Below are 26,787 nucleotides of genomic sequence, written 5' to 3'. Positions count from 1 at the left end.
GTTAAACAAGGGCCCCAGTCTCCTCATCTCTAAAATGAAGAGCTTGTACCAGGAGACACTGATTTCTAAGGTCTTTTCTATCCCTAACGTTCCACAAGTGAGTGGGTCTACGTTCTAAAGTTGACCTACCTCTTGAGATTTTAGAACATTGTATCTCATTTATTTTTTATTTTTCCCTTCTTCTCTGTTATATTTCATTTAATTTTAAATGCCTTTTAAAAAACATTTTAACAGTCTGAAATTAGAATGCATATTGTCATTCTTCGTTTTTTCCACATTTTTATTATCTCTGGAATTGTAGTATCTTTATCATTGATGATATAGGATAGGTCTACTTTTCAATGCCAGTTATTTTTTTCATTAACTGTGATTTGGCGCCTTCCTGGGCTTCCCTTGCTTCTAATCCCATCAGATTCACTGATATCACCTGGATGTTCTGGGTGGGGAGAAGTGGTTAGATATGTTATTTGAGTGTGCAAGGATTTTGTGCTTACTTAACTAGTAGGTGTCCTATATGTAGCTACTATTTGAAAAGTCAGGTAAATATATTTGTAGCCCTGAGACATCCAACTTAATGCTCTTGAATTTTGATTAGTTTCTATCTTAATTTTGCTTGGTGTTTGCCTTTTAAAGTATAACGTACACACAGAAAAGTTCATCAAGTATATAACTCCTGACTTTCCAGAGTGAACACACCTCATTACTATTGCTATATAAGAAATAGAGCATTAGCAGCATCTCATCAGGCTCTTTCCAGGCATTATCACCCTGCTGTTTTCTTTTTAAACACAGTGACTCATGGTTAGCTTGGGTGAGTCTGCTGGAAAGAGCTCAAGGTTTGGAGCCAGATTATCAGAGTTGCATTGTGGTCCTGTTGCTTTTTAAAAAAATTGTGTGACCCTTGGTGAGGTGCTTTTCTGAACTTCATTCCTCTGATAAAATGAAAACAATAATGTCTACCTTGTTGAGCTGTTGTGAGATCACGTGAAATACTTTGCAGATGGGAAACACTGTCAATGATGAAAAACTGTACATAAATGCTAGTTGTTTTTGGTGAGGAAGGTAGAATCCCGAGCAGGAAGATGATGCGAACCTTAAGTAAGGAGAGAAAATGAAGTTTGCCTGGTCCCAAAATTCATTTTCTTAACCACCTGTATTATCTCCTTTTTGTTGTTGTTGACATTGGTGTAGTCACTGGTTTCTGTTAAGTTCTCCTGAAATGGAAATAACATAGAGGACCTAGAAAGAATCCCCAAATATTTGGAATTTCTCTCGAAGTCTCTCACTTCTTTTAATGCTGGTGCTGTGTACGGCAGAAGCTTTGGCCGAAGATTAACCAATTACAATAGCAAATGAGTACACCACCCTTTACAGGCCTAATAGGCAAGCATGATCCTACCACAGACCCGTTCTGAGTATAGTCACACCATTAAAAATGTGACTCAAATCTGTATTTCTAGCCTTGAATCATATTTTTCACTAGTTACTAGATTTTCCTAATTATATATCTAGTACCTCATGTCTAAAACCAAACTCTCAACCTGCCTGCCATTGTAGCACGATGGTTTAGATTATGGACTTTGGAGTGAAACAGACTTGGCTTTGATTTTGTGTGTGTGTGTGTGTGTGGTCCTCAGCCTGTTTTTTTGGTGGTTGTTGTTTTTTAATAACTTAGTTTTATTTTATTTTTGGAGGGGGAGGTAATTTTTTTAGAGGGAGGTACTGGGGATTGAACCCAGGACCTCATGCATGCTAAGCATGTGCTCTACAACTTGAGCTATACTCTTCTCCTTTGTTCTGCTACTTGTTAGCCTAATGATGTTGGATAGGTTGTTCAGCATCTTGAAACTTCATCTATGAGTGAGGGTATTAATGGTACTTGCTTGACAGGGTTGATGGATTAGTGCTTAATGAATGATCTTAATATATTACTTTTGAAGTTCTTTTCTTGGTTTTTCGCACACGTGTTCATCTACTCATTCACTCAAGCTAGGAAGTTTAGAGGTGCTTCTAGAATTTTCCTTTTTTCATTCTTATAATTGATTTTCAGGGTCTGTCAGTAAGTAATTCTCAAAGCTATTGCTTCCTCTTTATCATTACTGACTTACTTCAGGCATATATTACTACTTGCTTGGAACAAACAGTGGTTTTGCATTGGATTCTGCAAAGCTTACTAGAACTGCAGAATTGACTCAGGAACTAGGTGGAAGCAGAAGGGGGTTCCAAACATCCTTTACTTCAAACAGCCTACTTTTATCTGTATCCTTGGTTCTATGTAAAGATTATATCTGAAGAGGGTTCACTTTAAAAATGTGATTTGAAACCTTTCATGCATTCAATAAATACTTACCACATTCCTTCTATGTGCCAGATGCTGTGCTCAGTTCTAAGAACTGGTGGTGAGCACACAATATGTAATTTCATGGATCTTTTGGTAATAGGAAGAAGAAATTAATGAAACATAAAAAGGTGTAATTAGAGACTGTGAGTGCTGTGAAGGAAAGGAATATGGTGCTCTGCATAGTAGGAACTTGAGCTAGTCTAGGTGGCTGAGGAGAGATTTTATATGAGGAAATAGCATTTGAGCTAAGGTATGAAGGATAAGTTAGAATTAATTAGGTGAATACGTAGGAAGAGAAAGCTTTAGGTAGAAGGAAGAGCATGGACAACACTAGACCACATGCGGAAGTAGCTTTTTACTAATGAACTTTCAGCCTCTAATAGTAGCTGCATTTATCTCTGTACCAGGTATTGTTCTAAGCACTTAACACATATATCTTGCTAATTCCTTCTATTGACCCTGTAAGAAAGTACTATTCTTTTTACAGATGGGGAAACTGGGAGCACAGAGAGATTAAATAACAAGTTCAAGTTTGCAGAGCTAGTAAGCTATAGAGCCAGGATTTTGATTACGCTGTCTAACTCTAGATGCCATACTCTCAACCATTATGCTATATTGCCTTCCTCCTAGTTCTCATCATTGTAGCCTGTACTTCATGCAGACGGAAATATAGATCTGCTCTATGTTACTCCCCTTTACTCCGTTGCCTACAGGATATAATCTGAATTCCTTAGCGTGATATAAGTACCTCACAGTTTAATACTAGTCTCATCATTTGCTGCACCTTTCTACAACTGCATGCCATTGGTCAAATGTAATAAGCTCTGTATTTGCACATGCTATTCTCCCTGCCTAGAATGCTCTTTTTTACTTCTCTTTTGGTGAAACCCTACTCATCCTACTCAGAGTTTAAGTACTCAGTTTAAATGTTAGTTCCTTGGTAAAACTTTTTTCATCATACCTTCCTGAGTTAATCAGTGCCGCACAGCTTCTCTAAAACAGTAACTTCTATGTTCCTGTTCTGAAGTCTTTTTACCAAAGCAAGAATCCTACAGGTCTTTTCTTCCCCTCCACCATTCCCATACTCCTACATCCTAAGAGCTTTGAGTCTACCTCTGTAATGCCTCTTAAATATAACTTTCTTTTTAGTTCCTACTGCCCTTGCCTGACAGCAGCAATTTTATCTCTGCCACAATTGCCTAACTCTGTCTGTCTCTGGACTCAGTGTTGTGTCAGACTTACCTTTTCTCAAAGCACACACAGTACACCATTCTCCTGCTCAGAACCTTTCAGCGCTTCGCACTGTTCTTCCACACCCCTCCCCACTCCTGCACTGCTCTTTAGTAAATCATTACTGGTCTCCACTAGACTTTCCAATGTTCTCTCACTTTCCTTTCCCAAGTCCATGTTCTTTGGGCTCATATTAAGGTAAGTTATAGGTATGTTTCTTTCTCCACAGGATTATAAGCCTGTCTAAATTCAGTTTCGAGTCCCCAGGACAGTATTTATAGGTGTTTGTTTCATGTTTATAGTTGAATGTCCTTGGTCAAATTTCATTAATACCAAGTAAAGAGTAACACATCTTATGCATTTTGGCGATAAAATAGGTTGGTTTGTTTGTTTTTTTTAAATATATGAAGGATTTGGTCCTAAAGGGAAGGAATTTCAGTTTTGGGGAAAATTGCTTCTGAGGATTTTTGTACTTCTCAGTGATTTCAGATACATGGGTTGTTATTTTATCTACTGCTGTTCAAGTTACTCAGCATCTTTAAAAATGGAGAAGATGACTCCTGCCCTGCCATTTCACAAGCTGTAGCAGAAGCAGTTTTAACAATAAATTTTTAAGTGTTTTGTATGAATAAAAGGCTATACTAATGGGAAAGGTATAGGATGTAGCTGAGGTGGTCTAGAGAGAGCCATGGATTTGGAAGACTTGAGTTCTGGTACTGCAACCTTAGTGGTTGACTTTGAGGCAGGTGTTGTCTTCTTTCTGAGGCTTAGGTTCCTAGTCTATAAAATTGGAATAAACATGCTTATTTACCTTTTAGGGTTCTTTAGTGGGAATTAATTGAGATGTGAGATATAGCTTTTAAATCCTTGAAGTTGGTTCAAATGTTAGAGTTTTAAAATTTTTTTATTTATAATTTTTTATCATGGCCATGTTAAATACCATTCCCATTTTTTTTAACTTATTAGTAACATGTTGACAAGTTTGGTTTTTGAGTCAAGCTAGCATCCCATTCAGAAATCCAACTCCTACTAATATCTGTGTTTGTTCACTTCTGTCAGTGGTTAAAAGCATCCTGGGGTAGTAGAAAGAGAAGTAGATTTGGAACCAGAAAGACAGCAGTCTCAGTGTTTGCATGAAGTGGAGATATAGAAGACAGAGGGATAGGAAGAGGGGGGCGGGGAGAGACAACAGGGTTGGCGGGAGGGATAGAAGGGAGAAGAGAGAGGTGTCCTCTGAGTTTTGTGGCTACTTAAAGCCTATTTGAAACAAACCAGATCCTGGGTAGGGTCCCTGTTCTCCAAGCTTATGTTGTGAAATCACAAGTTGTCTCAAATCTGCAGACCTTGCTCAGGCATATAAATAAGTGGTAGAATTTCTTTCAGACAGAAGATAGCAAATCTTCAGCAAACTTGTCACATATATTCCAGCATGGATCTAAGATGGGACTAGATGACCATTAAGGCCTCTTTCAACCTTGAGATTCTTTGATTTGTTGAGCAGGTACAGAAAGCTGCTTTTCTTTAGGATGTTTAAATCAGTGTAGTAATAAATTGCACTGTCTCTGTGGCTTTTATTTATGAAACCTTGTAAATGCCAATCACCTTTCATTGTACCCCATGCAAAGTCAGTACTACCAGTTTCCAAGGACCTCTTTCTTTCATCAGGATTAATGACACACCCACGTGTACCTCTCTTTGGGTGTGGGTCCCAGTAGGGTGACAAAGTTCCTGTTCCTAGAGAATTTGCTATTCTGGGGGGAAGGAGGCCCTAACCGGTGAAGTTTTGACCTTGTTCTGAGGAAATTAGTTTCATTTCAAGATTTTTGTTGTTGGGAATGGTGTCCTGGAGAAAGAATCATGGGAATTTTTAGAGATAATTTAGATATGATCTAACCCTCACCTGAGACCCAAGCTAGGGCAAGTGACTTGCTTAAAGCCACAAATATAGTAGGTGGCCAATGCAGAATTTACCTACAGGGGCCTCCAACACCAAATCTAGTGTGTTTTCTATCATTGACAAGGCCGTTTCCAGGAGTTGCACATCTTTACATTAAAACTGTTCTTTTTACCTTTTTCATCATCAGTTCTGTATTTGTGAGCAAACACTGTGCTAGAGATATTGCCTGTAGGGACAGAACCATTTGCTCCTCTGTGACAGTGAAACAGGGTGAACAGGTTCTTAGGTATTTTGTAGAAAGACCTTCTTGAGGGAGAACTGAATAGGGCCTCTTGGATGTCATAATGAATCCTCTCAGGGTTTTGATATGCCCTCTACATTTCTCCCCAGAAAGCTCAGGCTTACAAACACTGCCTCATTACTCAGCCACTCTCCTCTAGAGAGGGAGAATAAGGCTTGGTAAATAAGCTCCAGGTCAGGGTTCTGAAACATTAGTCCTTCACACCAACCAATAATGTTTCCTCCACCCTTCTTTCTCCATGGCTTCTTACCTTTGGGATATGTCCAACATCCCTTCTAGTAGAAGATTCTTCTATGCTTGCTGCTTTGGGGGAGTTTTGGTCCCTTAGTGTTTGTAAAGCTCTTGCCTCTTCAGAAAAAAAAATCTTTTGTGGTTACTTTTGAAATTAGAACTGTTTGTTTTGATTAAAAAGTTGATTTTTTTGAGGAGGTAAAGGTATAAAGGCTTCTTTGAGCCACCGAGAATGTACTACCATTTATTCATTCATTCAGTGTTTATTCAGGAGCAGTAGAGAATAGTGCAGAGACCAGATAGACAACTGACTACTTATGTGACTAAGTCACTTAATGCCTAAGCCTCACATTTTCTCATCTTTAAAGTGGAAATAAAACCTACTCTATAGATTGTCCTAAGGATTAGGTAAAATGACCATTAAGAGAATGGTCTCTGGGCTCAAACTGAGCTCAGATTCTGCCTCCAACACTTACTCTGTGTGACCTTAGGCAAGTTATGTAATCTTTCTAATTCTCAGTTTCCTTTTCTGTGAAATAGGGATAATCACAGTATTTTGGGTTATTGTGTCACTGGGTTATTGTAAGGATTAAGCAAAAATAAAGCTCAAAAAATATTTAGCATACTGCCTGGCATATACGAAGTGCTCAGTAAAATGTTAGCTATTAATTACAACAGTAACAGCAGCAACAATAATGATAGTCTTTAGGTATTTATTGTGCTAGGATAGCAAGTGGCAGAGGAAAGACTAGAAAGCATTGCATATAGGGTAGTGGATCTATAAACATTTTTTCTGCCAACTTTCCTGGTGGGAGGGCCTGTAGGAACTGAGAGAGGCTCTCATTGGGCCCTAGCCTACAGCTTCCTACAGTAAAAACTTCCCTTCCAGGCTGGAAGGCTGAGGTAGAGGCCCAGAGGGACTTTAGAAGATAGTGAGACCAGTCCAGCAGGGTGGAGGATTTGGGTAAGGGCATAAATGATTCTGAAAGGTAAAACTGGGGCCAGGTCATAGAGGGCCTTGAATGCTAGGCAAATTATTTGTATTAAGAGCTACTCATTCCTGAGCCATTTCTAGGAATCTTTTCCCTCCTGTCTTCTGTTTAAACTTGTAAAAATGGTAATACACTTTAAAAATTATAGCATTTACATTTTAAATAATAAACACCTACACATCTACCGCCCAGCTCTAGATGTAATATTACCAGACCCTTTGAAACACCCGGTGCACTCTGCACCCATCACCAACCCCCTCCAACCTCTATCTGAAGGCTGTTCTGAATTTTGTGTTAGTCATGTGTTGTTTTCTTACCCTCCTTCATTTCTCTTTCTCTGTCTCTTTTTAAAATGGTTTACTCTTACCCACTCTTTTGGGGACAATGAGCAGGGGCCGTGGAATCTAGCAGGAGCCATGTGGCCTGCCTACCGCCTGACTAGGCTGGGAGGAGGGGTAGGGAAGTTCTGCCGGTTGGCTGCCACGGGAGGGAGGGGAGTGGTGGCACTGTGGTTGGGGAGGGAGAAGCTGGGGAAACTGGCTGGGCTCCTCTGACTGTCTTGAAGAGCAGGCCCAGAAGCTTGGCAACTTTGGCAGAGGTTCCAGAGGAGAGTTCAGCACCTCTGAGGCTCACAGCTGGAAGCTGTTATCTTGAGTTTAGAGCCAAGGGATGGTGGGGGGAGCACCTCTTGTATTCTTTTGAGACACAGTATCAATTCTTTAATGTACTAGAGAGCTTCAGGGCTGACACAGTGTCAAGTTGTGGCCAGGGTGATTTTAGCTGGTCTGCCTCCTATTTTCACCTCATACATTTTCTGGAGTGTTGATTGTGCCAATCATTAAAGTATGTTTGCCACTTTGTTTTTCTGTAAGAGCTTTTCTTTTTGCTTTCCTTTACTTTCCTGGTGAATCTTTGAATACCAGTAGAGATTGCTCACCACGGACTGCAATATACGGTGGGATTAGGATACAGGGCCTGCCTAGGAGAAGAAGCCGGGCCATGGGAGGTCTCTGCAGCAATGGACCTTGGTCTGGCCCCTTCTACAGCACCCCTGCCACTCACCACAGTCATTCTCTGGTGGCCAGAAGGTTGAATGTGGAAGCCTTCCAACCAGATGTAGTTCAGTGGAACAGATTGAAGGAATCCTAGTGTGCTAGGTACTATGCGGGATCATAGAGAAATAGAATTGGTTATGCCCTTGAAGAATTTACATTTTAGATGTGAAAACAAGACTTCTGTGCATATACAGTTAAGGCAGTACCAGTGCCAAATGTAGACACATTTTTCTATTCACCAATGTAATACATGGTTATTAAAAATAAACTCAAACATAAAAAGAAACATATAGTGTAGAAAGACCACTCCCCTCTATAATCTAACTCCTCCCCAAGATAACCACTGTTAATACTTGAGGAGTTAAAATTTGAGCTGACCTTAAGGTAAAAGCTGTAGAGGCAGACTGATGGAAGGAAAGCAAATATCCTGAGGATCTAATATCCTCCAAGGAAGAGCACGCCACTAACTCCCCTGAGAAATGGTGAGCCAACTTCTGCTTGGACACCTTGGTGACAAGGGGCCAAAATGCCTAAGTAGGAATTAACCTTTGTTAAGCACCACTTTGTGCCTTATGTGCTAGTCAGTGTGTTGAGCACCTTATAGATGTTATTGAATCCTCATCACAATCTTATAAGATAGGTACCTGTATCCTTGTTTTACAGACAGGAATACTGAGATTCAGTGGTTATGCAGAGCAGCAAGTGATGTAAAGGTCCAATGATTTCGGGCAAATTATTTTATCTCTGTGGCTCAGTTTCCTCATCTGTAAAGATGAGTGATAACAGTACCTACTTTACTAAGGGAGTTTTTCAGATTAATGAGTTAATAAACGGTAGGCCAGCAGAGCAGTGCCTGGCACATAGTATGCACTCAGTAAGCATTAGCTGCTATTTATCACACCTTGTTTTCCCTCTTATTCTAACATGATCCATATCATCTCTGCACTTATTTTAATTCTATATATGGCCTCTCTGTCTTCCCAGCTATACCTCACACTTTCTTCTTCATTCTTCTCTCTGCTTCCAGTCATTCCCTTGTCTTCATCCTGTCTCCACAATGTCCTCATTCCTCTTCTTTCCTTTCTCTCTAACCTTACCCTTCATGTGTCCTCATCACCTGTCTCCTGTCTGTTGTGACAGCCTTCTGACCTGCCTTCCTGCTGCTAGTCTCATTCATTTATATACCAAAATAATTTCATAAGGTACACTTCTCATCGTATCTTTCTGCTAAAAACAATAGCATATCTCTGCTAAAAACAAGCAACAAAAGAAACGTTCAAATTTTTATTTGATTTCTTGAAGTTCAAGATTCTCTAACGTTTACCCCAACGTCCCCTTCAAGTCTGTTCCTCCTCTACTTTCACACCTTCCCTCTACTTTCCCTTCTTCGTTACTCTTCTCTCCTTTTCCATGTGGACAAGTTCTACCTATGTGTTTTAAGATTAAATTAAAATATCACTTTGTTTTCTTAATCCTTCCCTATTCTCAACTAGTTAAAAATGTTATATCTTTTTGTGAGAGCACATACTGTCTTGAGATATAATTTGGAGTCATTTCTTGTCTCCTGTGGGATTATAACCTACTTCAGTGTAGATGCTGGGTTTAATTCATCTCTGTATACTCTCTCTAATGTCCTACAGCAGTACCTTGCATGTACTAAGTGCTTAATAAATGTTTGTGGTATAAGTGAAAGTCGGTGAGGGGCTTCCTGATTACTGATGGGTTTCTGTTGTGGTATTGGTGAGGGTCACTACTTAGCAGGTGGAAACCCTGTGGTTTGGTTTTCTGAGAGGCAGACATCTTTTCTTTTCGGCCATGGAGGCTCTGCCGAGCCTGTAGGCTCTGCTAATGGGTCCCAGTGCCTGTGTCTGTTCAGGGACTTCAGCCTGTGCCTGCCGCACCAGGTCCTGTGCCCTGGCCCCTCAGCCCCTCCCCACAAATGCTCAGCGGAACAGGGGATTAGGTTCTGGCAGCACAGCTGGGATTTTGGCGGCCATTCCACAGTCGACAATAGCGCGCAGCCACCCGGACAGGACCGCGCAGGCCCGCGCTCCGGGGCCGCAGTCAGCCCCGGCTCCTTGTTTGGGTGGCCGAGGGGGAGGAGCGGGCGCAGCGCAGCGGCCTGGCCTAGCCACGCAGAAGGTACGGCTGGAGAGATTCCCTCGGGGAATGGGCTTGGGGGCGGCCATGTCCCAGGGCAGGCGGCGCCCGCGCAAGGAGGCCGGCGCTTTGTGTGCGGCGCTTGTGAGTGCTTACAGACGCGGCCCGCCCTGGAGCCGGCAGGAAGCTGTCCCCGTTTAAAAGGGCCTGCGTCTTGCTGGCTCTCCAAAGCCTCTATTACGGGGTCTTCCTTTTTTTGCCCTGCTCGCCGCCAGGCAGGGCAGATCTAATCATCAAGGCACCCCGTGGCCTTCCCTTCCGCTGCTGGCCAGAGATGGACAAGCTGTCACTGCTGTCTTAAAAGAGAGAAGGGGGAGTGTCCGAGGGATATCAGGTTTGTCAGGCAGGCCGCTGTGAGATGTGTTTTGTGTGTTTATGCCACAGTTTGCTTTGGCTCTTGCCACTGTTGCAGTTCAGTATTTTTGTCTGCCTGCTCCTGCCCCCCTTGCGTCCCTCCTAGTCTCTTGTTTTCGGGCCAAGCCTTTGCAGCAGCCCTTCCTCTCCAGTGCTCCAGTGCCCCCTCCTTCCTTGCCCCCGACTGCCACCCCTCCCCCCTTGCTGAAGGGTCCCTGCTTTGCCTATGCTCCCAGATCGCGGAAGCTTGCTGTGCCTTTAAAGAAAGCAGACTCCTGGCTGTGACGCACTTCTGGCTGTCAGCCAGGAAGATCGCTCCTGCCAGGCTGACTGAGAAGAAAACCAACAACTTTTCTTTTGTGTGTGGGGTTACTTTCCACTAGCCCCCTCTCCCTCCTCTCCTTTCAAGATTTAAATGCTAATGGCGGATTAAAACCTGTAGATACGTGTGGCTTTGGGAGTCTGGTAAGGCCCCCCCTGCACTGAGACTTTTCCTCCCTCACTGTTTCTCTGGGTTTTTGTTCAAACATGGACGAGGGGGTGCGGTGGACTCTCCCCCCCACCTCCCTTTCCTGCGCCATCCTTGAAGGGGAGGGAGAGGAGAGGGAAAGCAAGTAAACACTCAGAAACAGGCGCTAGGAGCAGAGCTTGCCAACATCCGGGAGTTGGCGCCTTTCAGAGCAAAGGGTTGCTTTCTTTCCCCCTAGCGTAGATGTCAGCGTGTTTTTGTTCAGAGGGGGAGAGCGTGTGTGCCTGCACGTTGCGCTGTAGACAGCTCAGGAGAGCGTCTCCATTCCCAAGTGAGGCCTGGGTGTGTATGCAGTGGTGGGGAGTAAAAAAGGTTCATTTTTTCAGCTGATAGGGAACTGGGTGTGTGAATACAGCAGTGGGGGCAGGTGCTGATGAACTGCTAGAGTGGACTTGAGTGTGTGTGTGTGCAGTGTGTGGCTGCAGGCCCCAGGTCTGGTTCATGATTGCAACCCTTTTGCCCACATCCTTCTGATCGAGACACTACAGAACATGGGGGGAAGGGCAAGTAGTAGTAAGCTACCTTTAAGAAACCAGGGAAATCTTGGTTTCCCTTGCAGTCTTTCCCTTGTTCCTCACCAGGGCTCCGGGCCAAATTCTAGGCTACACAGAGGGGGTGGTCTGTGTAAAGAGGGGGTAGGCCTGAGTCCACAGTGAGCCCCTTAGGGGGCCCAGGGAATACACCCAGCAAGCTGGTTTGCCCCGACCCGCAGGGGTACAGAGAAACCCCTTTGGACTTGGGCAAGACAGCCTGCTCAGGACTCCCCAGGAATTGAGAAGAATTGTGTTTTTCCCTCATTGGCTTCTCTTAGAGCTGCTGGTTTTGGGGCCTTCTGCCTCCTCTGAGCCAGGGGATATACTAGCAAGATATTTCCTATTCTGTTCTTTATGATGAGGCCTTTGCTGGGCCGCTCTGGGGGTGACCTACCAGATGGGGTCTAGGTACTTGCTTGCCTGTGCCTCCTGACCTATCAGAGGATGAGGAACACCCTCAAGATCAGGGTGTTCACTGTTTGGACGTGGGGACTCTCTCACTGGTGGGGTGTATTATCTCTTCTAGAAAGGCTTATGTAGCTTGGAATTCTTATGGCTACAGGCAGACAGGCTGTCAGGGTAAGCGGTAAATCTTGCCATTGAGCATGGGTACACAGTTGGGACAGCTATTTCCCTTATGAGCTGTGAGACTGTGGGCCTTGGGAATCATGGAGTAGAGAGGGGTCAGGTCTTGGGGCAGGACCCTTTGAAGAGGGAGTTTGTGTGGGCTTTGAGCCCTGAAATTCTGGGACTGTGAGCTAGCACCTAAAAGACTGACAGTCCAGCAGAGGTCAGGGCCCGTGAGCTGAGTGATCAGTATAGTTCTGTAGCTGTCTGGGACCAAAGGTCACTTTGGTGTTATCTTGGAGCAGGGCCGGTGTTCAGGAGGACAGTAAGTGGCTAAGAGGTGGTCTCAAAAGGAGCTGGCACCCAGACTAGGGGATGGGGTAAGGAGAACAGTGCTGCCACGACTCAGACCTTCTGGCCTTTGGCCTATCGCTTGGTCAGTGTTTAAAACTGAAGCTTTTCCAGAATAGACCCCAGAGCTCAGCAACCTGACCCTCCAGTCTTGGTCCTTGCATCTGAGCAGGTGGTTTTCATTAGCTTCAGTCCTGGTAGGAAACCAGGGCTAGGTTTTAACTCTTTAAGACCCAGAGAGGGTGCAGGCCCAGTGATGGTGTATCTCTTGAGTGTCACTTTCCTTGTCCTGATACATCTTCTCTGGAAACATAAAGGGGCTACTATAAATGTGGGAATTGGTCCTGATGTGAAGGAGTTGCATTATGTCCGTTTTGAAATGTAAAAAGGATGCAAGGCCTTTAGTTTATAAGGCAGCTTCTTCTGTGTCTTGGTTCCTTCTTTAGCCCAGAGAAAAAATGAAGGTGCTTTATCAGCTCTGTAAAGCTTCTGTTTTGGGTTCTGGGTTCACTTCTTTTCAAAGAAACAGGTAGATAGGAACTCTGAAGGTGTCCACAGAGGAGCCTGCATTTTGAAATTTTGTTTGTTGGGGGTTTGGGGGTCTGGAGACTGGGGTGGGGGGTGTTGCCTGATCGAGTTGGGGTGGATATTAGCAGATCCTTCTGTGAAATGGTTCTAGGCTACAATCGCGGGGATCTGTTTTTCCATCACCATCACCCAGTCTTCTGGGTGGGGCCTGCCTCAGATTTCAGGGGGAGGGTGGGGAGGATGGTGCTCTGGCTGGGAGCCCTCGGGTTTCCAGCCAAGGCTTGCTTAAAGCTGTAGTCCCAGTGCTGAGGACTAACTAGCTGTGCCACTGGCTTGTCATTCATTGAAGAGTGAATGGCTGGGTTGTCCTAAAGGCTTTCACCCCAGTGTCCTGTCTCTGAGAAAGTGCTCCTTTATGGGCTTTGAGCTGATAAGGTTTTCCTTCATGTTGAGTATTGGATTCTGCCTGTTCCTATGCCTGGGGAGCACAGAAGAAGGCACTTGGCCTTGACACCAATTTTCCTGAGCAGTGGAACTAGTTTTAGACAGGCTCCCCTGGGAGGAGATGAGGGTTTTATGTTTTGCCTCTGAGATGAAGGGAAGAGGCTGGTTAAACCTCAGGTCATTTTTAGCAACACAGCTGTGGAATCTCTCAGAGGGAGCAAGATTTGCCTCCGGTTGCAAATAAAATTTCTGACTAAAGTTTTGGTTCTCACCAAAAGGACAGCAAGTCTAGAGGCAGCAGTGGGGATAAAAAGAAGGTGATCTGGGCTTCATTTCCCTTGTTCCTGAATAGCTCAGACCTTTTTTTTTTCTTTCTTTAAAGAAGTCACAGTAAAGCATTTGGACATTGCCACCTTCACTACAAGTACCAAGCGTGGTCCTTCTAACTTTAGGTTGTCCAAACTTTAGGTTTTGCAGTGCAGTAGTTGAGGCCCATCTGCCTTCATCCTGTCTTCATCTTACCTAGGAAGCTAGGTAGTCAGTGCCCATAGATAGGCCATGTTGGGTGACTATCATCTAAGACTGAGGAACACTTGGGTCCCTTAGATTCTCTCTTTCCTGAGAACTCCTTTAACCACTTCACTTGCTTTTGCGAAAGCCTAGGTGAATTGGCTCATTTCCAAGGCTGTGACGTTGGTATGATAGGTGGAATCGCATTGGGTTTTGCAGGGTCAAGAAGCAATTATAATTAGCATTTAGCTACATTTAGCATTTAATTATTTTCTTCTATTATTTACTGCTTCTTGTATGTTTAATTTTACTCCTCACCCTATTGTAAGCCCCTCAAAGGCAGAGACTGTGTCATTGTCTCCCATTTCCCGCATAGCTTCCAGCACAGGATGGACCTATGTAAGGACTAAGAAAATAACTTTTTTGGTTGGTTGATAAGCAGAGTACACTTGCATAGGAAGGCTTAAGAGATGATAGGGAATGGATTATCAGATTTATTTATCTCTTTCCCCTACTAGACAGTGAGCACCTTATGGACAAGAATGATGTCTTTCTTATACCCAGCACTTTGTATACAGAAAGTGCTTAGCAAATATTGGTTCCACAGAACCCACACCTTGGAGATGCTGATGTGTGGGGAGAGTTATAGGTGATGTGGCTCTTGTTCCTCCTTCTAGAGTCATGACAGACTGAGTACACCTATGGCAGGAGGAGGAGAGTAGGGGCTGATTGCTCTCATGAAGATTTGTGGGAATTATGGGGGCTGCTTGGAGGTGTTACAGAATATTTAGTCACCAGGTCTCTAGTCTCTTGGGCAGGTTGGCAGGCAAATGGGTGATTCCCACTGGGAAGGGAAATTGGGAGAAAGACTACCAGGACAAGTACCTAATGTCTCATTAAATATCCTGTGGGACCTCTGCCAGAATTGAATTTGGTTTCATCCGGGCCCTCATTTGAACCATATCTTTGACATTTCTTTGGGGGATATAAAAATCCAGAATGTGAAGAGGTTTCCCCCAGAACTTGGTTACTGTTAATTGGGTAGAGTTTGGGTACCTGCAGAGAGAGCCAGAAGTCAACCTTTTTGCTTCAAAACAGTGATCATTTATTGAATACCTCCCGTATCCCAGGGACTGTGCTATTTGCTTTATCTTGAAGCATCGCAGTAACCCAGAGAGGTTTTTGTGGATCCCATTTTACAAATGAGGAAACTGAGTCTAAAAGAAGTTACGTTACTTGTCCAAGGTCACAAGACCATGGTGACATGGAATCAGCATTCAGACCTAGATATGTCTGAAAAACCATGTTTGTACCATGTTTTAAGGACACCATGTCCCAAAGAGCAGGATTGAAGGCCAACTTTGAATGTTGTATATTCTGTGGGACAAAAAGATTGTATGTATAGCTTGTGCGCATTGAATTAAATGCAGGATTCTTTGCTGTCAGCTGACATGGTTAAGTTTTAGAGTAATTTTGATGTGTACTCTGAGATCTCTAAAAACTCCCATCATGCCCTGGTGGATTAAGTGCTGAGTAAAGAGTGATTTATTTAAAAGTGTTCAGAGCCGGTAAATGGAACCATTTCCCTCTCTTCCTTCATCATGGATATCTGATACAATTAACTGTTCTTCTCTTGGGTTCCAGGTGCATTGGGGTGACTTTCTGCTTTTACCAAGATGACGCTCCATGCCACCCGGGTGGCTGCACTCCTGTCTTGGGTGAGTGGTCTTCCTCTCCTTTGTCTGCCATCCTTCTCCAGAAAAGTTTTCTTGGGGCCAGGGCTATGTAGAGTCTTCTCTCCAGATAGACAAGGGAAATTCAGTTTTCCTTTGCCTTTTCTCTGAGTTTTTAACTTTTATGATTTCTGCTGATATTGTTGCTGACAAGTGGTCCATGACTCAACTTGTGTAGTTTAGAAAAGGCTTCTCTGATGTATATATTCCCTTTTAGTCATGGGAAGGGTGGCTGTAGAACAGCATGGAAACCCATCTTCATTTGCTCCTTGTGCATTTTTCTGAAATCGAGTTGACACTGAATTTCACTGACGTGTAAGGACTTTAGTCTTGAAAGGCCTTTAATCTCAGGGCAAGGTTCTCCTTGCTTTCTTTACTGTCTTTCTGTCAGCTTCCATTGACCTCCTGGTGCCTTCTTGATCACTTCACCAAAATCCTTCTGCTAGGTCTTTTCATGTACTTCTGCCTAAGACTATGGCCAATGAAAAAATAATACTGAGCATTGGGAACTTAAAGCTACAGAGAAACAGAAGAGGCCACAGATGGTGATGGTGACATGACATGCATGAGCCTTAAGTTCAGATAACTCTGCTTAGAATCACTGCTCTGATGTGTCTGTGTGACCCAAGACAAGTTACTTAGCCTCTTAGCACATCATTTTAAAATGGAGATAATAATAATAAAAGTAATAGTAATGCCTCATGGAGTTATTATAAGGATAATGAGATAATGTGTGTAAAAAACACTTAACTATAGAAATATTGCCTGGGCGTGCTATTTGGCACAGGGTATTTTGTAGTCACCCTGACTACTAATCAGTTAGGGCCAGTTAAAGAGCCAACTTAAAAATTATGGACTATTTTAAGGAAAATTTTTAATTTCCAAGTAGGGTGGATTTAATAAGACATTGTCTTTAATCACTTTCAAATCTTTAGTCAGGAATACGTGTTTAATGTACAAAATGTGTATTCTTAGTCTTCAGTTTCTGAAATAGATGCAAATTTTAGTTGTATAGTTTAAAATGGGTATATTTATATTTTATACTTACATTTCAGTGTTTCTGGGTTAGAAACATTATCTTGTCCCTATCCTCCTCTCAGTCCCAAGAAAAGGCTGGTTGGGGTATATCTGTATGTCTGGTTCACTGAATTAACTGAGTATTAGGGGACCTTTTAACCACATTGTTTTATCAGTTTATTATTTTGGTCCTAGACTTGTTTTTATAGTGACTACTACCTTTACAGAGAAGAACACATACAAGACTAGTTTTATTTAACAGCAGATACTTATATACTTTTCTCAAAAATCACAATGAACATGCATTAGTATATTAAGATATAGTTGCATATAATTTATTTGCATATAATTTTTCAGTTTAAACAAGTTAGGCAGCTAAAATGGATTTTATGACACTAACTACATGAAATGATGCTTGTTATGTTAGTGAGAAGAGTGGCATAGAGCACACACAAGCATACGCACGTGATAATCACAGCTGTGATTTTTAAAAAATAACCTAGGAAGAAAGACTAGAAGGAAGTAAAATGAAAATGCTAAAAGTGCATGTGTTGAAAATACTGGAAAAAATGTTTTTCCCCCCCAGATTTTCAGTAATTTATTTTATAATGTAAAAATAAATGTATATTTCATTTAACTTAAAATCTGGGTTGAAATTATTCTGTATCCAGTAATCATAGTGAACAAATTGTTACAGAGAATGGGGAACTTTAAGATTCAACAACCTTAAATGACCCTGAAAACCTTACAGGCAGCTCCTGGGTTCTTGAGTGAGCTCAGCCTTCACTCACATTTTATACCCTGACAAGAGATGAAAGAGCTTCTCCAGTTCCTCAACTTTCAAATGATTTCTCTTTTGAGAGCAAAATAATGCACAGGAAGAAAATACATTTTTATTTTCATGAAAGAAACAGTTGCTGGATTATTACTTAACTGGTATGAGATGAATCTAGATTCCTTAGGTAACTTTAAATCAGCTAGCTGGTATGATTTTTTTCTGTTTTTTGAGGGGTAATTAGGTTTATTTATTCATTTATTATTATTTTAATGGAGGTACTAGAGCTTGAACCCAGGACTTCACGCATGCTAAACATGCACTCTACCACTGAGCTATACCCTTCTCCTGGTATTTTTTTTTTTTTTTTTCAATCTTGTTAGTGAACAAGCATTCACAGTCCTTGAATGTTTTACCTAGATTGCAGGTATTAAAAGAAAATGATTTTGGGATGCTTAAGTCTTGGCAGTCTCTTCATTTTCAGCAGGTAGAGAAGGACCTTGGCCTGGAATATTCAGAATCTTCCTAGAGAATTCTCACTGGCCTTTTCTAATAAGATTTAGTCCCCCCCCAAAGATGATATAAATTATTATCTTTAAGACTCCAATGAAAGGTCATATTTTATATTCCACTCTTTTTAAAAATTTTATCTTTTTATTTACTTGTTTTTGTTAGGGGAGAGGTAATTAGGTTTATTTATTTAATTATTATCTTTTTTTTTTAATGGATGGATTGGGTATTGAACCCAGGACCTCGTGCATGCTAGGCACGAACTCTACCACTGAGCTGTAACCCCCCTATAGTCCTCTCTTTAAAAACTTTTTTACTTTCAACCTATTTTAATTTAGATTTATCTAGAAAGTATTCTTAATATAAAAGTATTTAATGGAAGTAAATACTATAGTTTCCGTAGCTGAATCACTGATTTTTTTTTAATCCTTTTGTCCTCCAGAGCAGGCAGCTAATTTAACTACTAAGAAGTAGAAATTTTGCTAGATCTACTTCATTATTTTAATTTTATTAACCATAATAGTGCTTTGCATTTAGTACTTTTATTTTTTTAACGTGTTCTTGCATCCACAGTCCCACTTGAACACACACTGATCCCTTAAGGTAGATAAGGTGGGGATTCCATCCATTTGACAAGTGAGAAGATAGGTATAGAAAGAAAGTTGGTAACAAAGGTTCTTGGCAAGTTAGTGGAGGAGCTGGACTCTGAATCCTTGTCTGGGAGCCCCGAGCCCAGTTCCTTTGAAAGAGCACATTTAAGGGGAAGAGATAAATTAGGGGTATGAGATTAACAGATACAAACTACTATATATAAAATAGATAAGCAACAAGGATTTACTGTATGGCAGAGGGAGTTATACCCATTATAACTGTAAAAACCTATAATGGAATATAATTTTCAAAAATACTGAACCACTGTGCTGTACACTTGAAACTAACACACCATTGTACATTAACTATACTTTAATTAAAAAATAAAGAAGCACACTTATAAGCGATAGAATCTACTCATTTGCACATAACCACTATTCTGAGGTTTTTTTAAAATACCTTGTAAAGTAGAGTATCTCTGTCTTCCCTCTGTCCTGCATATGGGATTGACTTAGCAAACCTTTCCTTCCTAATAAGGTAATACAAAGGTAAACTTCCACCCAGGCTTCTGAACTTGGTACCTTTGGAACTCATGAGGTTTTCCTCTAGAAGGCAGCCATAGATGCTTGTTGAATAACCTATGTATCTGATTCATTTGCATGTGACTGCTGGTGAACTTTCTAGTGGTAAAGACTGATTTAGATGAATGCCTGTCTGAAGGCAAAAAAAGGGAACGTACGATTGAATCAGAATTGATAAGTTTTTCTTTGGGGTTCCTAGCTCTTTTTTCCCTTCCTCCCTCCTTTTTTCTTTATTATTTTGTTCCGCCATTATTTCTCCCTGCCTTAGCCAAAGTTTTATGTCTGGAAAGAATTTTAAAATGCATTAATAACAAGATTTTATATCTGGGTGGGAGTGTATAAAATACGTGTAATATTTAAGCTAAATTTTGAATCAATATTTCAAAATTCAAAAGATATAAAAAGGGCTATAATGTGAAAGTTTGAGCCACAAAGGTTTACAGTGTAAATATTCAAGAGATACAAACGGCTGTAAAATATAAAAAGCCTTTCTTTTTCCCACCTCTGACTCCCAGCCATCAAATTCTTCTCTCTAGAGGCAATGGTGGTATGAGTTTCTTCTACAAACTATCAGTATATCCTAGAACAATTTTATGCCTAATTATGTTTAAGGTATATCCCAAGTGCTGGAACATCCTAGGAGAATTTAAGGTCTTATTTAGTTGAAGCCAAAGGAAGGACTCTTATGGCAGCATTCAGGTGGCTGTCAGTGGATGTTTGGGTGCAGCAGCATTCCTTTGCTGGAATTCATAGTCCTAGAATCACCTGTTTCTTCATTCCATTAGCTACAGCTGTAGGCACTCGCAAGCAGAATTGTCAATATCTAGGGAAAGGAGTGACACACAGTGCTTCTTGTACCTACGCTGGGTTCACCAGGCTTTTCCTTTTGTGTCACAGGTGAACAGTCTGCGTGTGGCTGACCCAGTGCAGGCTGTGCTTCAGCTCCAGGACTGCAGTGTCTTCATCAAGATCATTGATAGCATGTGAGTTTGTAACACATTCCTCTTCAGCCTCTCAGTGAAGCTGCATGCCGGGGTGGGGACTGCGTTTACTCCCTTTCCTTGCAGACAACTATGACCAGAAAACACAGGCGCGATTGGGATATCGTAAGCCAGGGTGGGACCCAGAGGCAAGAACTCATCCTTCAGTCACTGTGTGTCTCTACGGGGGAGGTTTCACTCTTGTCTCATCCTAAGGCTTCCTCACTCGTGTGCCTTCAAGTCTCCGTGCTCTCACAGTATTCTGGGAGCCTGCTCTGGGGCTCTGACCTATCCTTATTCCAGGGTATTCCTGTACATGTGATCTCGGCAACCTTTCTCCATCCTGCTTTCATCGTGGTGCTCCAGAGCTGTTGGACCTCAGTGACTCTTTGCTGTTAGGAGGTTGAAATTAAAACTGTTTAGCTGTGGTATTCAAGAGCTTTCATCAGGGGCCCATCTCCTCCTACCAGTATTATTTCCTACTCATTTCTACCTCCATACCCCACTCCTTTTTTTTTTATCCCATAGAACTGCCTAAATTCTGACTTTTGTTAATTGCATCATCATGATACTGCTTAACTTGTTCTTCTTTTTCCCCCCATTGCCTGTAAACTGGTGATTAAATCTAAACTTAATTAGCCTAAGATTTTTTTCAAGAATACTTCATAGGTGGAGTTATGCACCACCTATAAATCAACATTCTGCAAACCCTGATGAAAGTAATAGATCTAGACAATTAACATCAATGCCCAGTACAACATTAGGCAGGCAATACCTAACCTACAGTTTAATTTTAACATCATTAAAATAGAGGCAGCTAGGTGAGACAGCCTCAAGTTGTAACATACAGTAGGGTGCAGCATGCTTTTTTTGGACTTAAGAATTGATCAAGGAGCTTTTGCTTTTAAGGAGACAAATTTCCTTGGCCTGATGACAAGAGCAGTAGATGTGTCCAGGGGTAATGATCTATGTTCTTGGTTTAACTACTGTAGTTTTATAACCTGGTGGGAAATTTTCAAAGGGAGGGTCAGAAATTCAAGATGCCCATTTTCCAAGTTGTTTTCTAAGGTGCTTCCTGAGCTGCTGAGGTGCTGAGTAGAAGAGAGAGGCGAAGGGGCGGGGAGGGAAAGAGAGAGAGAGAGAGAGAGAGAGAAAGAGAGAGAGAGAGAGAGAGAAAGAGAAAGAGAGAGAGAGAGAGAGAGTGTGTGTGTGTGTGTGTGTGTGTGTGTGTGTGTGTGTGTGTGTGTTGTAGGGAGGGGCTGTTGAAATGCCAGGTTAACCTTGATCTCCATCTCAGATCCAGGACAATGCAGACCAACTTCCTTTGGGAAAAACAGACGTTCTTGGTGAATGTGTTCTGGCTGTTTAATTTCTGATGCTCCTACTATTGCTAACCGAAATCAGGTGCCTGGTTTTCAGGGAAAGGCAGTGGAGGATGGCAGCGTTTGTGGCAGATAGAAGCTGTGGGAATTGAACAAGAGCTTGTTCTTTGGCCATTTGGCCTTCTGAGAAAATCAATTAGAGTTGACCTCTCTGACAAGTTTCCCTTTCTGCTTTTCTGAGTGTGAATAGCCTGAAGGAAAAAGGGTATCCCATCTCTTTGATATCTCTGAGACTTGCATAGCAAATTTAGCGGAGGCATTTTCCCAGAAAACTTAAAGCCCTGACATTTGTCTTACTGACACTGACCTCTGCTCTTCCCAGTAAAAAGCATCCTTCACCTGTCTGTCCGTCCATGTGTACTCAGCAACTTGGCATCTGCTATATTCCTAGCTTTCAGCTCACACAGTGGTCAGTTATAAATGATGCACTTGTATCCATGAGTGTTGTAGGAATTTCTACAGGAGGAGATGAGGGGAGACGTAATTAGCAGTGGTTCTAGATGGCTTCCTGCCAGAGAATGAGACTTGAATGCAGTCTTAAAGGATGGGCTGAATTTCTCCAAGACCAACATTTTCCAAAGCATGTTCCATGCAACTGTACGTATCCCAGGGATTTGGTGGGAAAAGAGAGGTTTTGTGGTCCACTAGGTTTAGGAAATAATGCATGTTATATCATCATCTTTAGAAAATGTTTGATTTAACCCAATATTTCTGAAACATTTAACCCAAGAGCTCTGTTTATTTTTATCTAATGGAATACATTTAGGTAAATCACTACTCTATGCTGAGGCAAGATGTCACAACATTACAGATTCGGCGAAGGGGGCGGTAGGGAATATGGCTATTTCAGGAATTTGTGAGGAGGTGAGCATCTCTCAAAGACTTTTTAAGTGTCCCTAATCACAGACCAGCTACTCAGACTGCTTCTTGTCAGGGGGTTCACTTGGAAGAAGCCTTTGTAATCATGTGGGAGATGGAAGAAGCTAGTCTCGTGGTCTGGCTTGGATGCTTCTTGTGCTTTGCAGGATATCTGGCAATGAAGGGTTCTAGAAAGTTAATTGAAACTCAGAGATTTGGGTTCTGAGGAACAGGAGGCCTTTTAATCAGTATCTTCAGCCGTAGCCGAGACAGAGAAGTCAGCTTTCTGAAAATGAAACTGCACTTAGGCTGAGCAGTCAGGGCCCAGGGGCTTGGGCTGTGTGAGAGCTCCCCCTGCTGCCTCCCTGCCCTCATTGCTCTCCGCACTTTGCTTGCCTTTCCACTTAAACAAGCACGGCAAAAGCCACGCACAAATTAAGAGATTGTTCTTTGGCCTGGCCTCTTGGAGGCTTTAGCCACCTCAGCCTTCAGCCTTGTATATGTTGAACTTTTCCCTGTTACTTCAGAACCTGTTCCCTCCTGTTCTTTCAGTTCTTGGATCTGTTTTTCCCTTTCCATAGTCCTCTCTCACTCATTAGCCATGTTCCCAGGCATCCTGACCTTGTTACACTTGACCCATTCCAGACTTTCCACCTTAGCTGCCCATTCATCTGTGCTGCCTCCATCTCTGGGGAGAGCTTTTTGATACTCACAAATGGGTTGGCAGAGTGCCACCTTTTCCAGGAGGACCTCATGCCTCAAGTCCTCACCCACCATACAGTTTCTTCTGGGCACATGGTTTCTCAGTATCCTCTCCCCTGCTTTCAGCATCTGGTCTGGTTCTCTCCCTGATACAGCACAGACCAAACCTGAAGGGATGGGAAGGTGGTATGTAATGCAGTAGCAAGGAGGGAAGGATTGCTAAATACTCTGGTCCTAATATTTGCTCTTTTCTAGCCACGGTACTGATGAGGCGCAGCAATTGCTACAGCATCCGGTGCCAGAGAGACTGGAATTTGTGTGCAGTTTTCTGCAGAGTAAGCACCTTTCTTATCTAGATGGGAAGGAGCTGCTTCCTCAGCTCCTGGGATTTGGGCGTCTAGAAGAACCAGGTCACAGATGTCTGGAGGAGCAAAGGCTCGAGGCTGCCCACTCTGTACCACACAAATGAGTACAACTGGGACAGCGTCCCTGGGTCTGGTGATGCCTGCACCATTCAGGGACGTGCATCCCTTCAGTCCCAGAGCCCATCTCTGAGATCCAGGTAGAGCCACAGAGTTGGTTTTGGGGACTTATCACCTTGGGCTCCTGTTCTCCCCACTGCAAGAAGACAGAAGGATCCATGTTACCCTCTTCCCCTTGCAAGAAAAATATTTTCCCTAGATAACATTGAACTAATTGCTTAGGTGATAGGTGATTGAGATCTTGGCCCTTCTACTCATTGCTTGTGTGACCTTTCTGGATATAGGTTCCCTGTCTGGAAGATGAAGATGATGATAATTACTTTTAAGGTTGATGGGTAGAGTAAATAAGAACACATGCAAAGCCTCCGGCACAGTGCCTGTCAGTTCTCCCTTGTACAGCTGTGGACACAGTCCTCATCTTTGACATGGGAACTATCTACCATCTCCACGTCAGGAGAATTATAAGAAAAGGCAACAATGGAGTTAGGTAAAGCAAGGGGTTAGTAATTGAGCCCAGCCACTCAGGCGGCATAAGAACCAGGTGTCCCCAGCCCTAGACTGACTCAGCTGCAGGCAGGCTTCCTTTGTGGACCTCAGTTGGAATGAGACTCTAGGGTGACCTGAAATCTCTGGTGCTGAGTGGGAGTTGGTACATGGGTGGGTGAGTGCAACGTCATGCTCCAGAGCTGCTGTGAATTCCCAGCTTTTTTTCTGCTTGAACTGTTCCTGTAGTCCTTGGACTGACCCAGGATAGAACTAACTTCAGGTAGAACCGTGTATGTCATAGGAGAGAGGATGTAGGAATAAGGAGCCCTGTATCTCCTAGCCCCACCAGAGACCACTGTTCTGCTTCTCTGACTCTGTAGGATGGTCCCCAGAAAGTTCGCGCTGTTTTTTACACTATTGTCATTACAGAAAACCGAAAACATCCCTCTTCTCCAGAATGCCTGGTGTCAGTGCAGAAGGTGATGGAGGGGTCAGAGCTGGAACTGGCCAAGGTACTTGGGGAATACCAGACTGGTGGGAGTTGGAGGTGGTCCTGGAGGGGCCTGCAGGGCCTTCTCTTAACCCAGAAGAAGTGGTAGGTGCTTTATTTCGGGGACTTGTGGCAGTTAGAGGTAGGAACAGGCAGCCACCTGGCTCAAGCACTGACTGATTCAGCCAAGGATACTGGGAGCCCATCCTTACGACACAGAGGTTTATTAGACCATTACTGTGGCTTTGATAGAGACCTGGCGGGAATCAGACCTCACCCAGCTGTTGTCATATTTTTCTTCTTAGTTCAGTCCACTTCATTCCCTCTTCTGCTTCTGTTGCTGGCCTGTAGAGGATGCCTTAAGCTTCATACCCAGGGTTCCATGAGTCCAGGAATTTAGTTGTGCAGGAATTCTGGCACCCAGCTTTTTGCGCAGTGTGCACTGAGTTCTCAATCAAGTGTTTCCTGGTGCGCATAAGGGCAATGGTCTGGGGCTGCTGAATTCTAGGAGCTTTGGAAGGGTCTCTGAATGGCTCAGAGTCCCTAGAGCAGGGCAGGGGCTGGGGGCTGAGAAGAGAGACAGCCCCCCTTGGTGACTGCATCCTGTTTGGCTGCTAGATGACCATGCTGCTCTTATACCACTCCTCCATGAGCTCCAGAAGTCCCAGGGACTGGGAACAGTTTGAATACAAGATTCAGGTAAGCTTTTCTGTCTCCACCCCACCCAGCAGGCTGAGCCTGTGCTTTACCTCACCTCATTTGTTTTTCTTTAAACAACATATATTGTTCTTTTAAAAAATTATGTTACAGCAGTTATAGCCATTCACTATAGAAGGTCTGGAAAATATTGGAAAGCAGAAAGAAGGAAAGAACAGTTGCCAATAATCTCATTCTCAGCAATAACTGCTAACTTTTAAAAGACATACTTCGAAGTCCTTTTTGGGTGTATGTATTTAACTGTATCTGTAACTGAACTGTGTTTGGATAATACATAGAAATTGTTCTTTTTCATAAATGTGTTCTGGTATATGTGTGTGTTTTACACAAACTGTCACTCTATTTGTTCCTCCTTTCGTCTAGTGGGAAGGATTAGTGAGAATGTCTTTGTCCAGCATGGCAATCTAGCTCAGAGTGATTACCTCCTCTCCCCTCCTCTGCATGCTCCCTAAGTGAAGAGGAGTTGGTGCATCTGCTTCATTATAAAGGGAATTGACCTGGTTTCCAGGAACTACCTGCCATATGGGTCCTGATGTTGTCATTGCTTCCTGCATGAGCAGCTGTCCTTTATTTCCCAGAGCAGAAGCAGCTGGGATGCCAGAGTGGGTAATGTAGGTGACTGGTGGGCCAGTGTCCAGAGAGCTGTGACCTTTCACGTAGTGGTAGAAATGTTGAGTCATCCCATTTCGTCCTCACTTAGCTCATGGCTCATCTCTGGGGTTGGGTTGTGGTGGCGTGGGAGGGATGGGTGGCTTCTTCCTTCCTCAGCCTTTTCTCTGCTCCAAGCTGATCATAGACCTGGTAGGGAAAAAAGTCTAAAGGAATAAGGAACTACAGAGTTGGCCAGGAAAATCAGATCGACTCTGTAGCTTTGGAATTCACACAGAGAAGGGAAGATATTACAGCTGAGCTGGTGGATAAGCTTTGGATGAGCCCTGGAGGTGTTCTCACTCAGAGAACGACAGTGAGGGTCAGCTGGAAGAGGCCATCTTAGTTATGTATAAAAGCTTTCTTACTGAGTTACTTTGCTCCCCTGTTCTCATCTCTTGTGGTCAGGAGTGAAGTCAGTTAGGACCTCTGTGACCCTGGGTACATCTTTAGGGGAGAAAAGGGGCCAGGGGCAAGTAGGATGAACACATTTCTGGTGGAATGTTCTCGGCTGGACCATGGGGCTTTAGGTTCTGAGAGGAAGAATGGGCTCCAGCAGGCTCCCAGGGCTGGCACTGCCAGGGAGGTGCCCTCCATCCCTTCAGGCCTCCTGAACACCTAAGTAATGCTCTTTATCTCTCTGTGGCCCAGGCTGAGTTAGCTGTCATTCTCAAATTTGTGCTGGACCATGAGGATGGGCTAAATCTGAATGAGGACCTAGAGAACTTCTTGCAGAAAGGTAAGTAGGGCCCACTCCCAAGGATCCCTTCTTTTCTGAGCTGGAGACTGCTAGGATCCCGAGCTGTCAGGAA

General features: G+C 43.1%; 1 protein-coding gene across 10 annotated transcripts in view; it reads left to right on the top strand.

Annotated features, from left to right (window-relative positions):
- Nucleotides 1-26,787, top strand: part of NUMA1 (nuclear mitotic apparatus protein 1) — a 63,649-nt gene that overhangs the window by 19,451 nt on the left and 17,411 nt on the right. For 6 of the 10 annotated variants that reach the window (XM_032489223.1, XM_032489222.1, XM_032489227.1 and 3 more), the window contains exons 1-7: nucleotides 10,876-11,026; nucleotides 15,668-15,741; nucleotides 20,128-20,213; nucleotides 23,408-23,487; nucleotides 24,550-24,632; nucleotides 25,229-25,309; nucleotides 26,627-26,714. In XM_032489223.1, the coding sequence (XP_032345114.1) occupies nucleotides 15,700-15,741; nucleotides 20,128-20,213; nucleotides 23,408-23,487; nucleotides 24,550-24,632; nucleotides 25,229-25,309; nucleotides 26,627-26,714 (460 nt within the window). In that variant the 5' untranslated portion in view covers nucleotides 10,876-11,026; nucleotides 15,668-15,699. Of the gene's footprint in view, nucleotides 1-10,047; nucleotides 10,190-10,250; nucleotides 10,542-10,875; nucleotides 11,027-15,667; nucleotides 15,742-20,127; nucleotides 20,214-23,407; nucleotides 23,488-24,549; nucleotides 24,633-25,228; nucleotides 25,310-26,626; nucleotides 26,715-26,787 lie in introns of those variants that run through there. The other 4 variants (XM_032489218.1, XM_032489217.1, XM_032489221.1 and 1 more) reach the window with 4 other exon arrangements.

This window comes from Camelus ferus, chromosome 10 (assembly GCF_009834535.1).
Source record: "Camelus ferus isolate YT-003-E chromosome 10, BCGSAC_Cfer_1.0, whole genome shotgun sequence".
Classification (NCBI taxonomy): domain Eukaryota; kingdom Metazoa; phylum Chordata; class Mammalia; order Artiodactyla; family Camelidae; genus Camelus; species Camelus ferus.
This window is presented reverse-complemented; position numbering and strand designations above follow the sequence as displayed.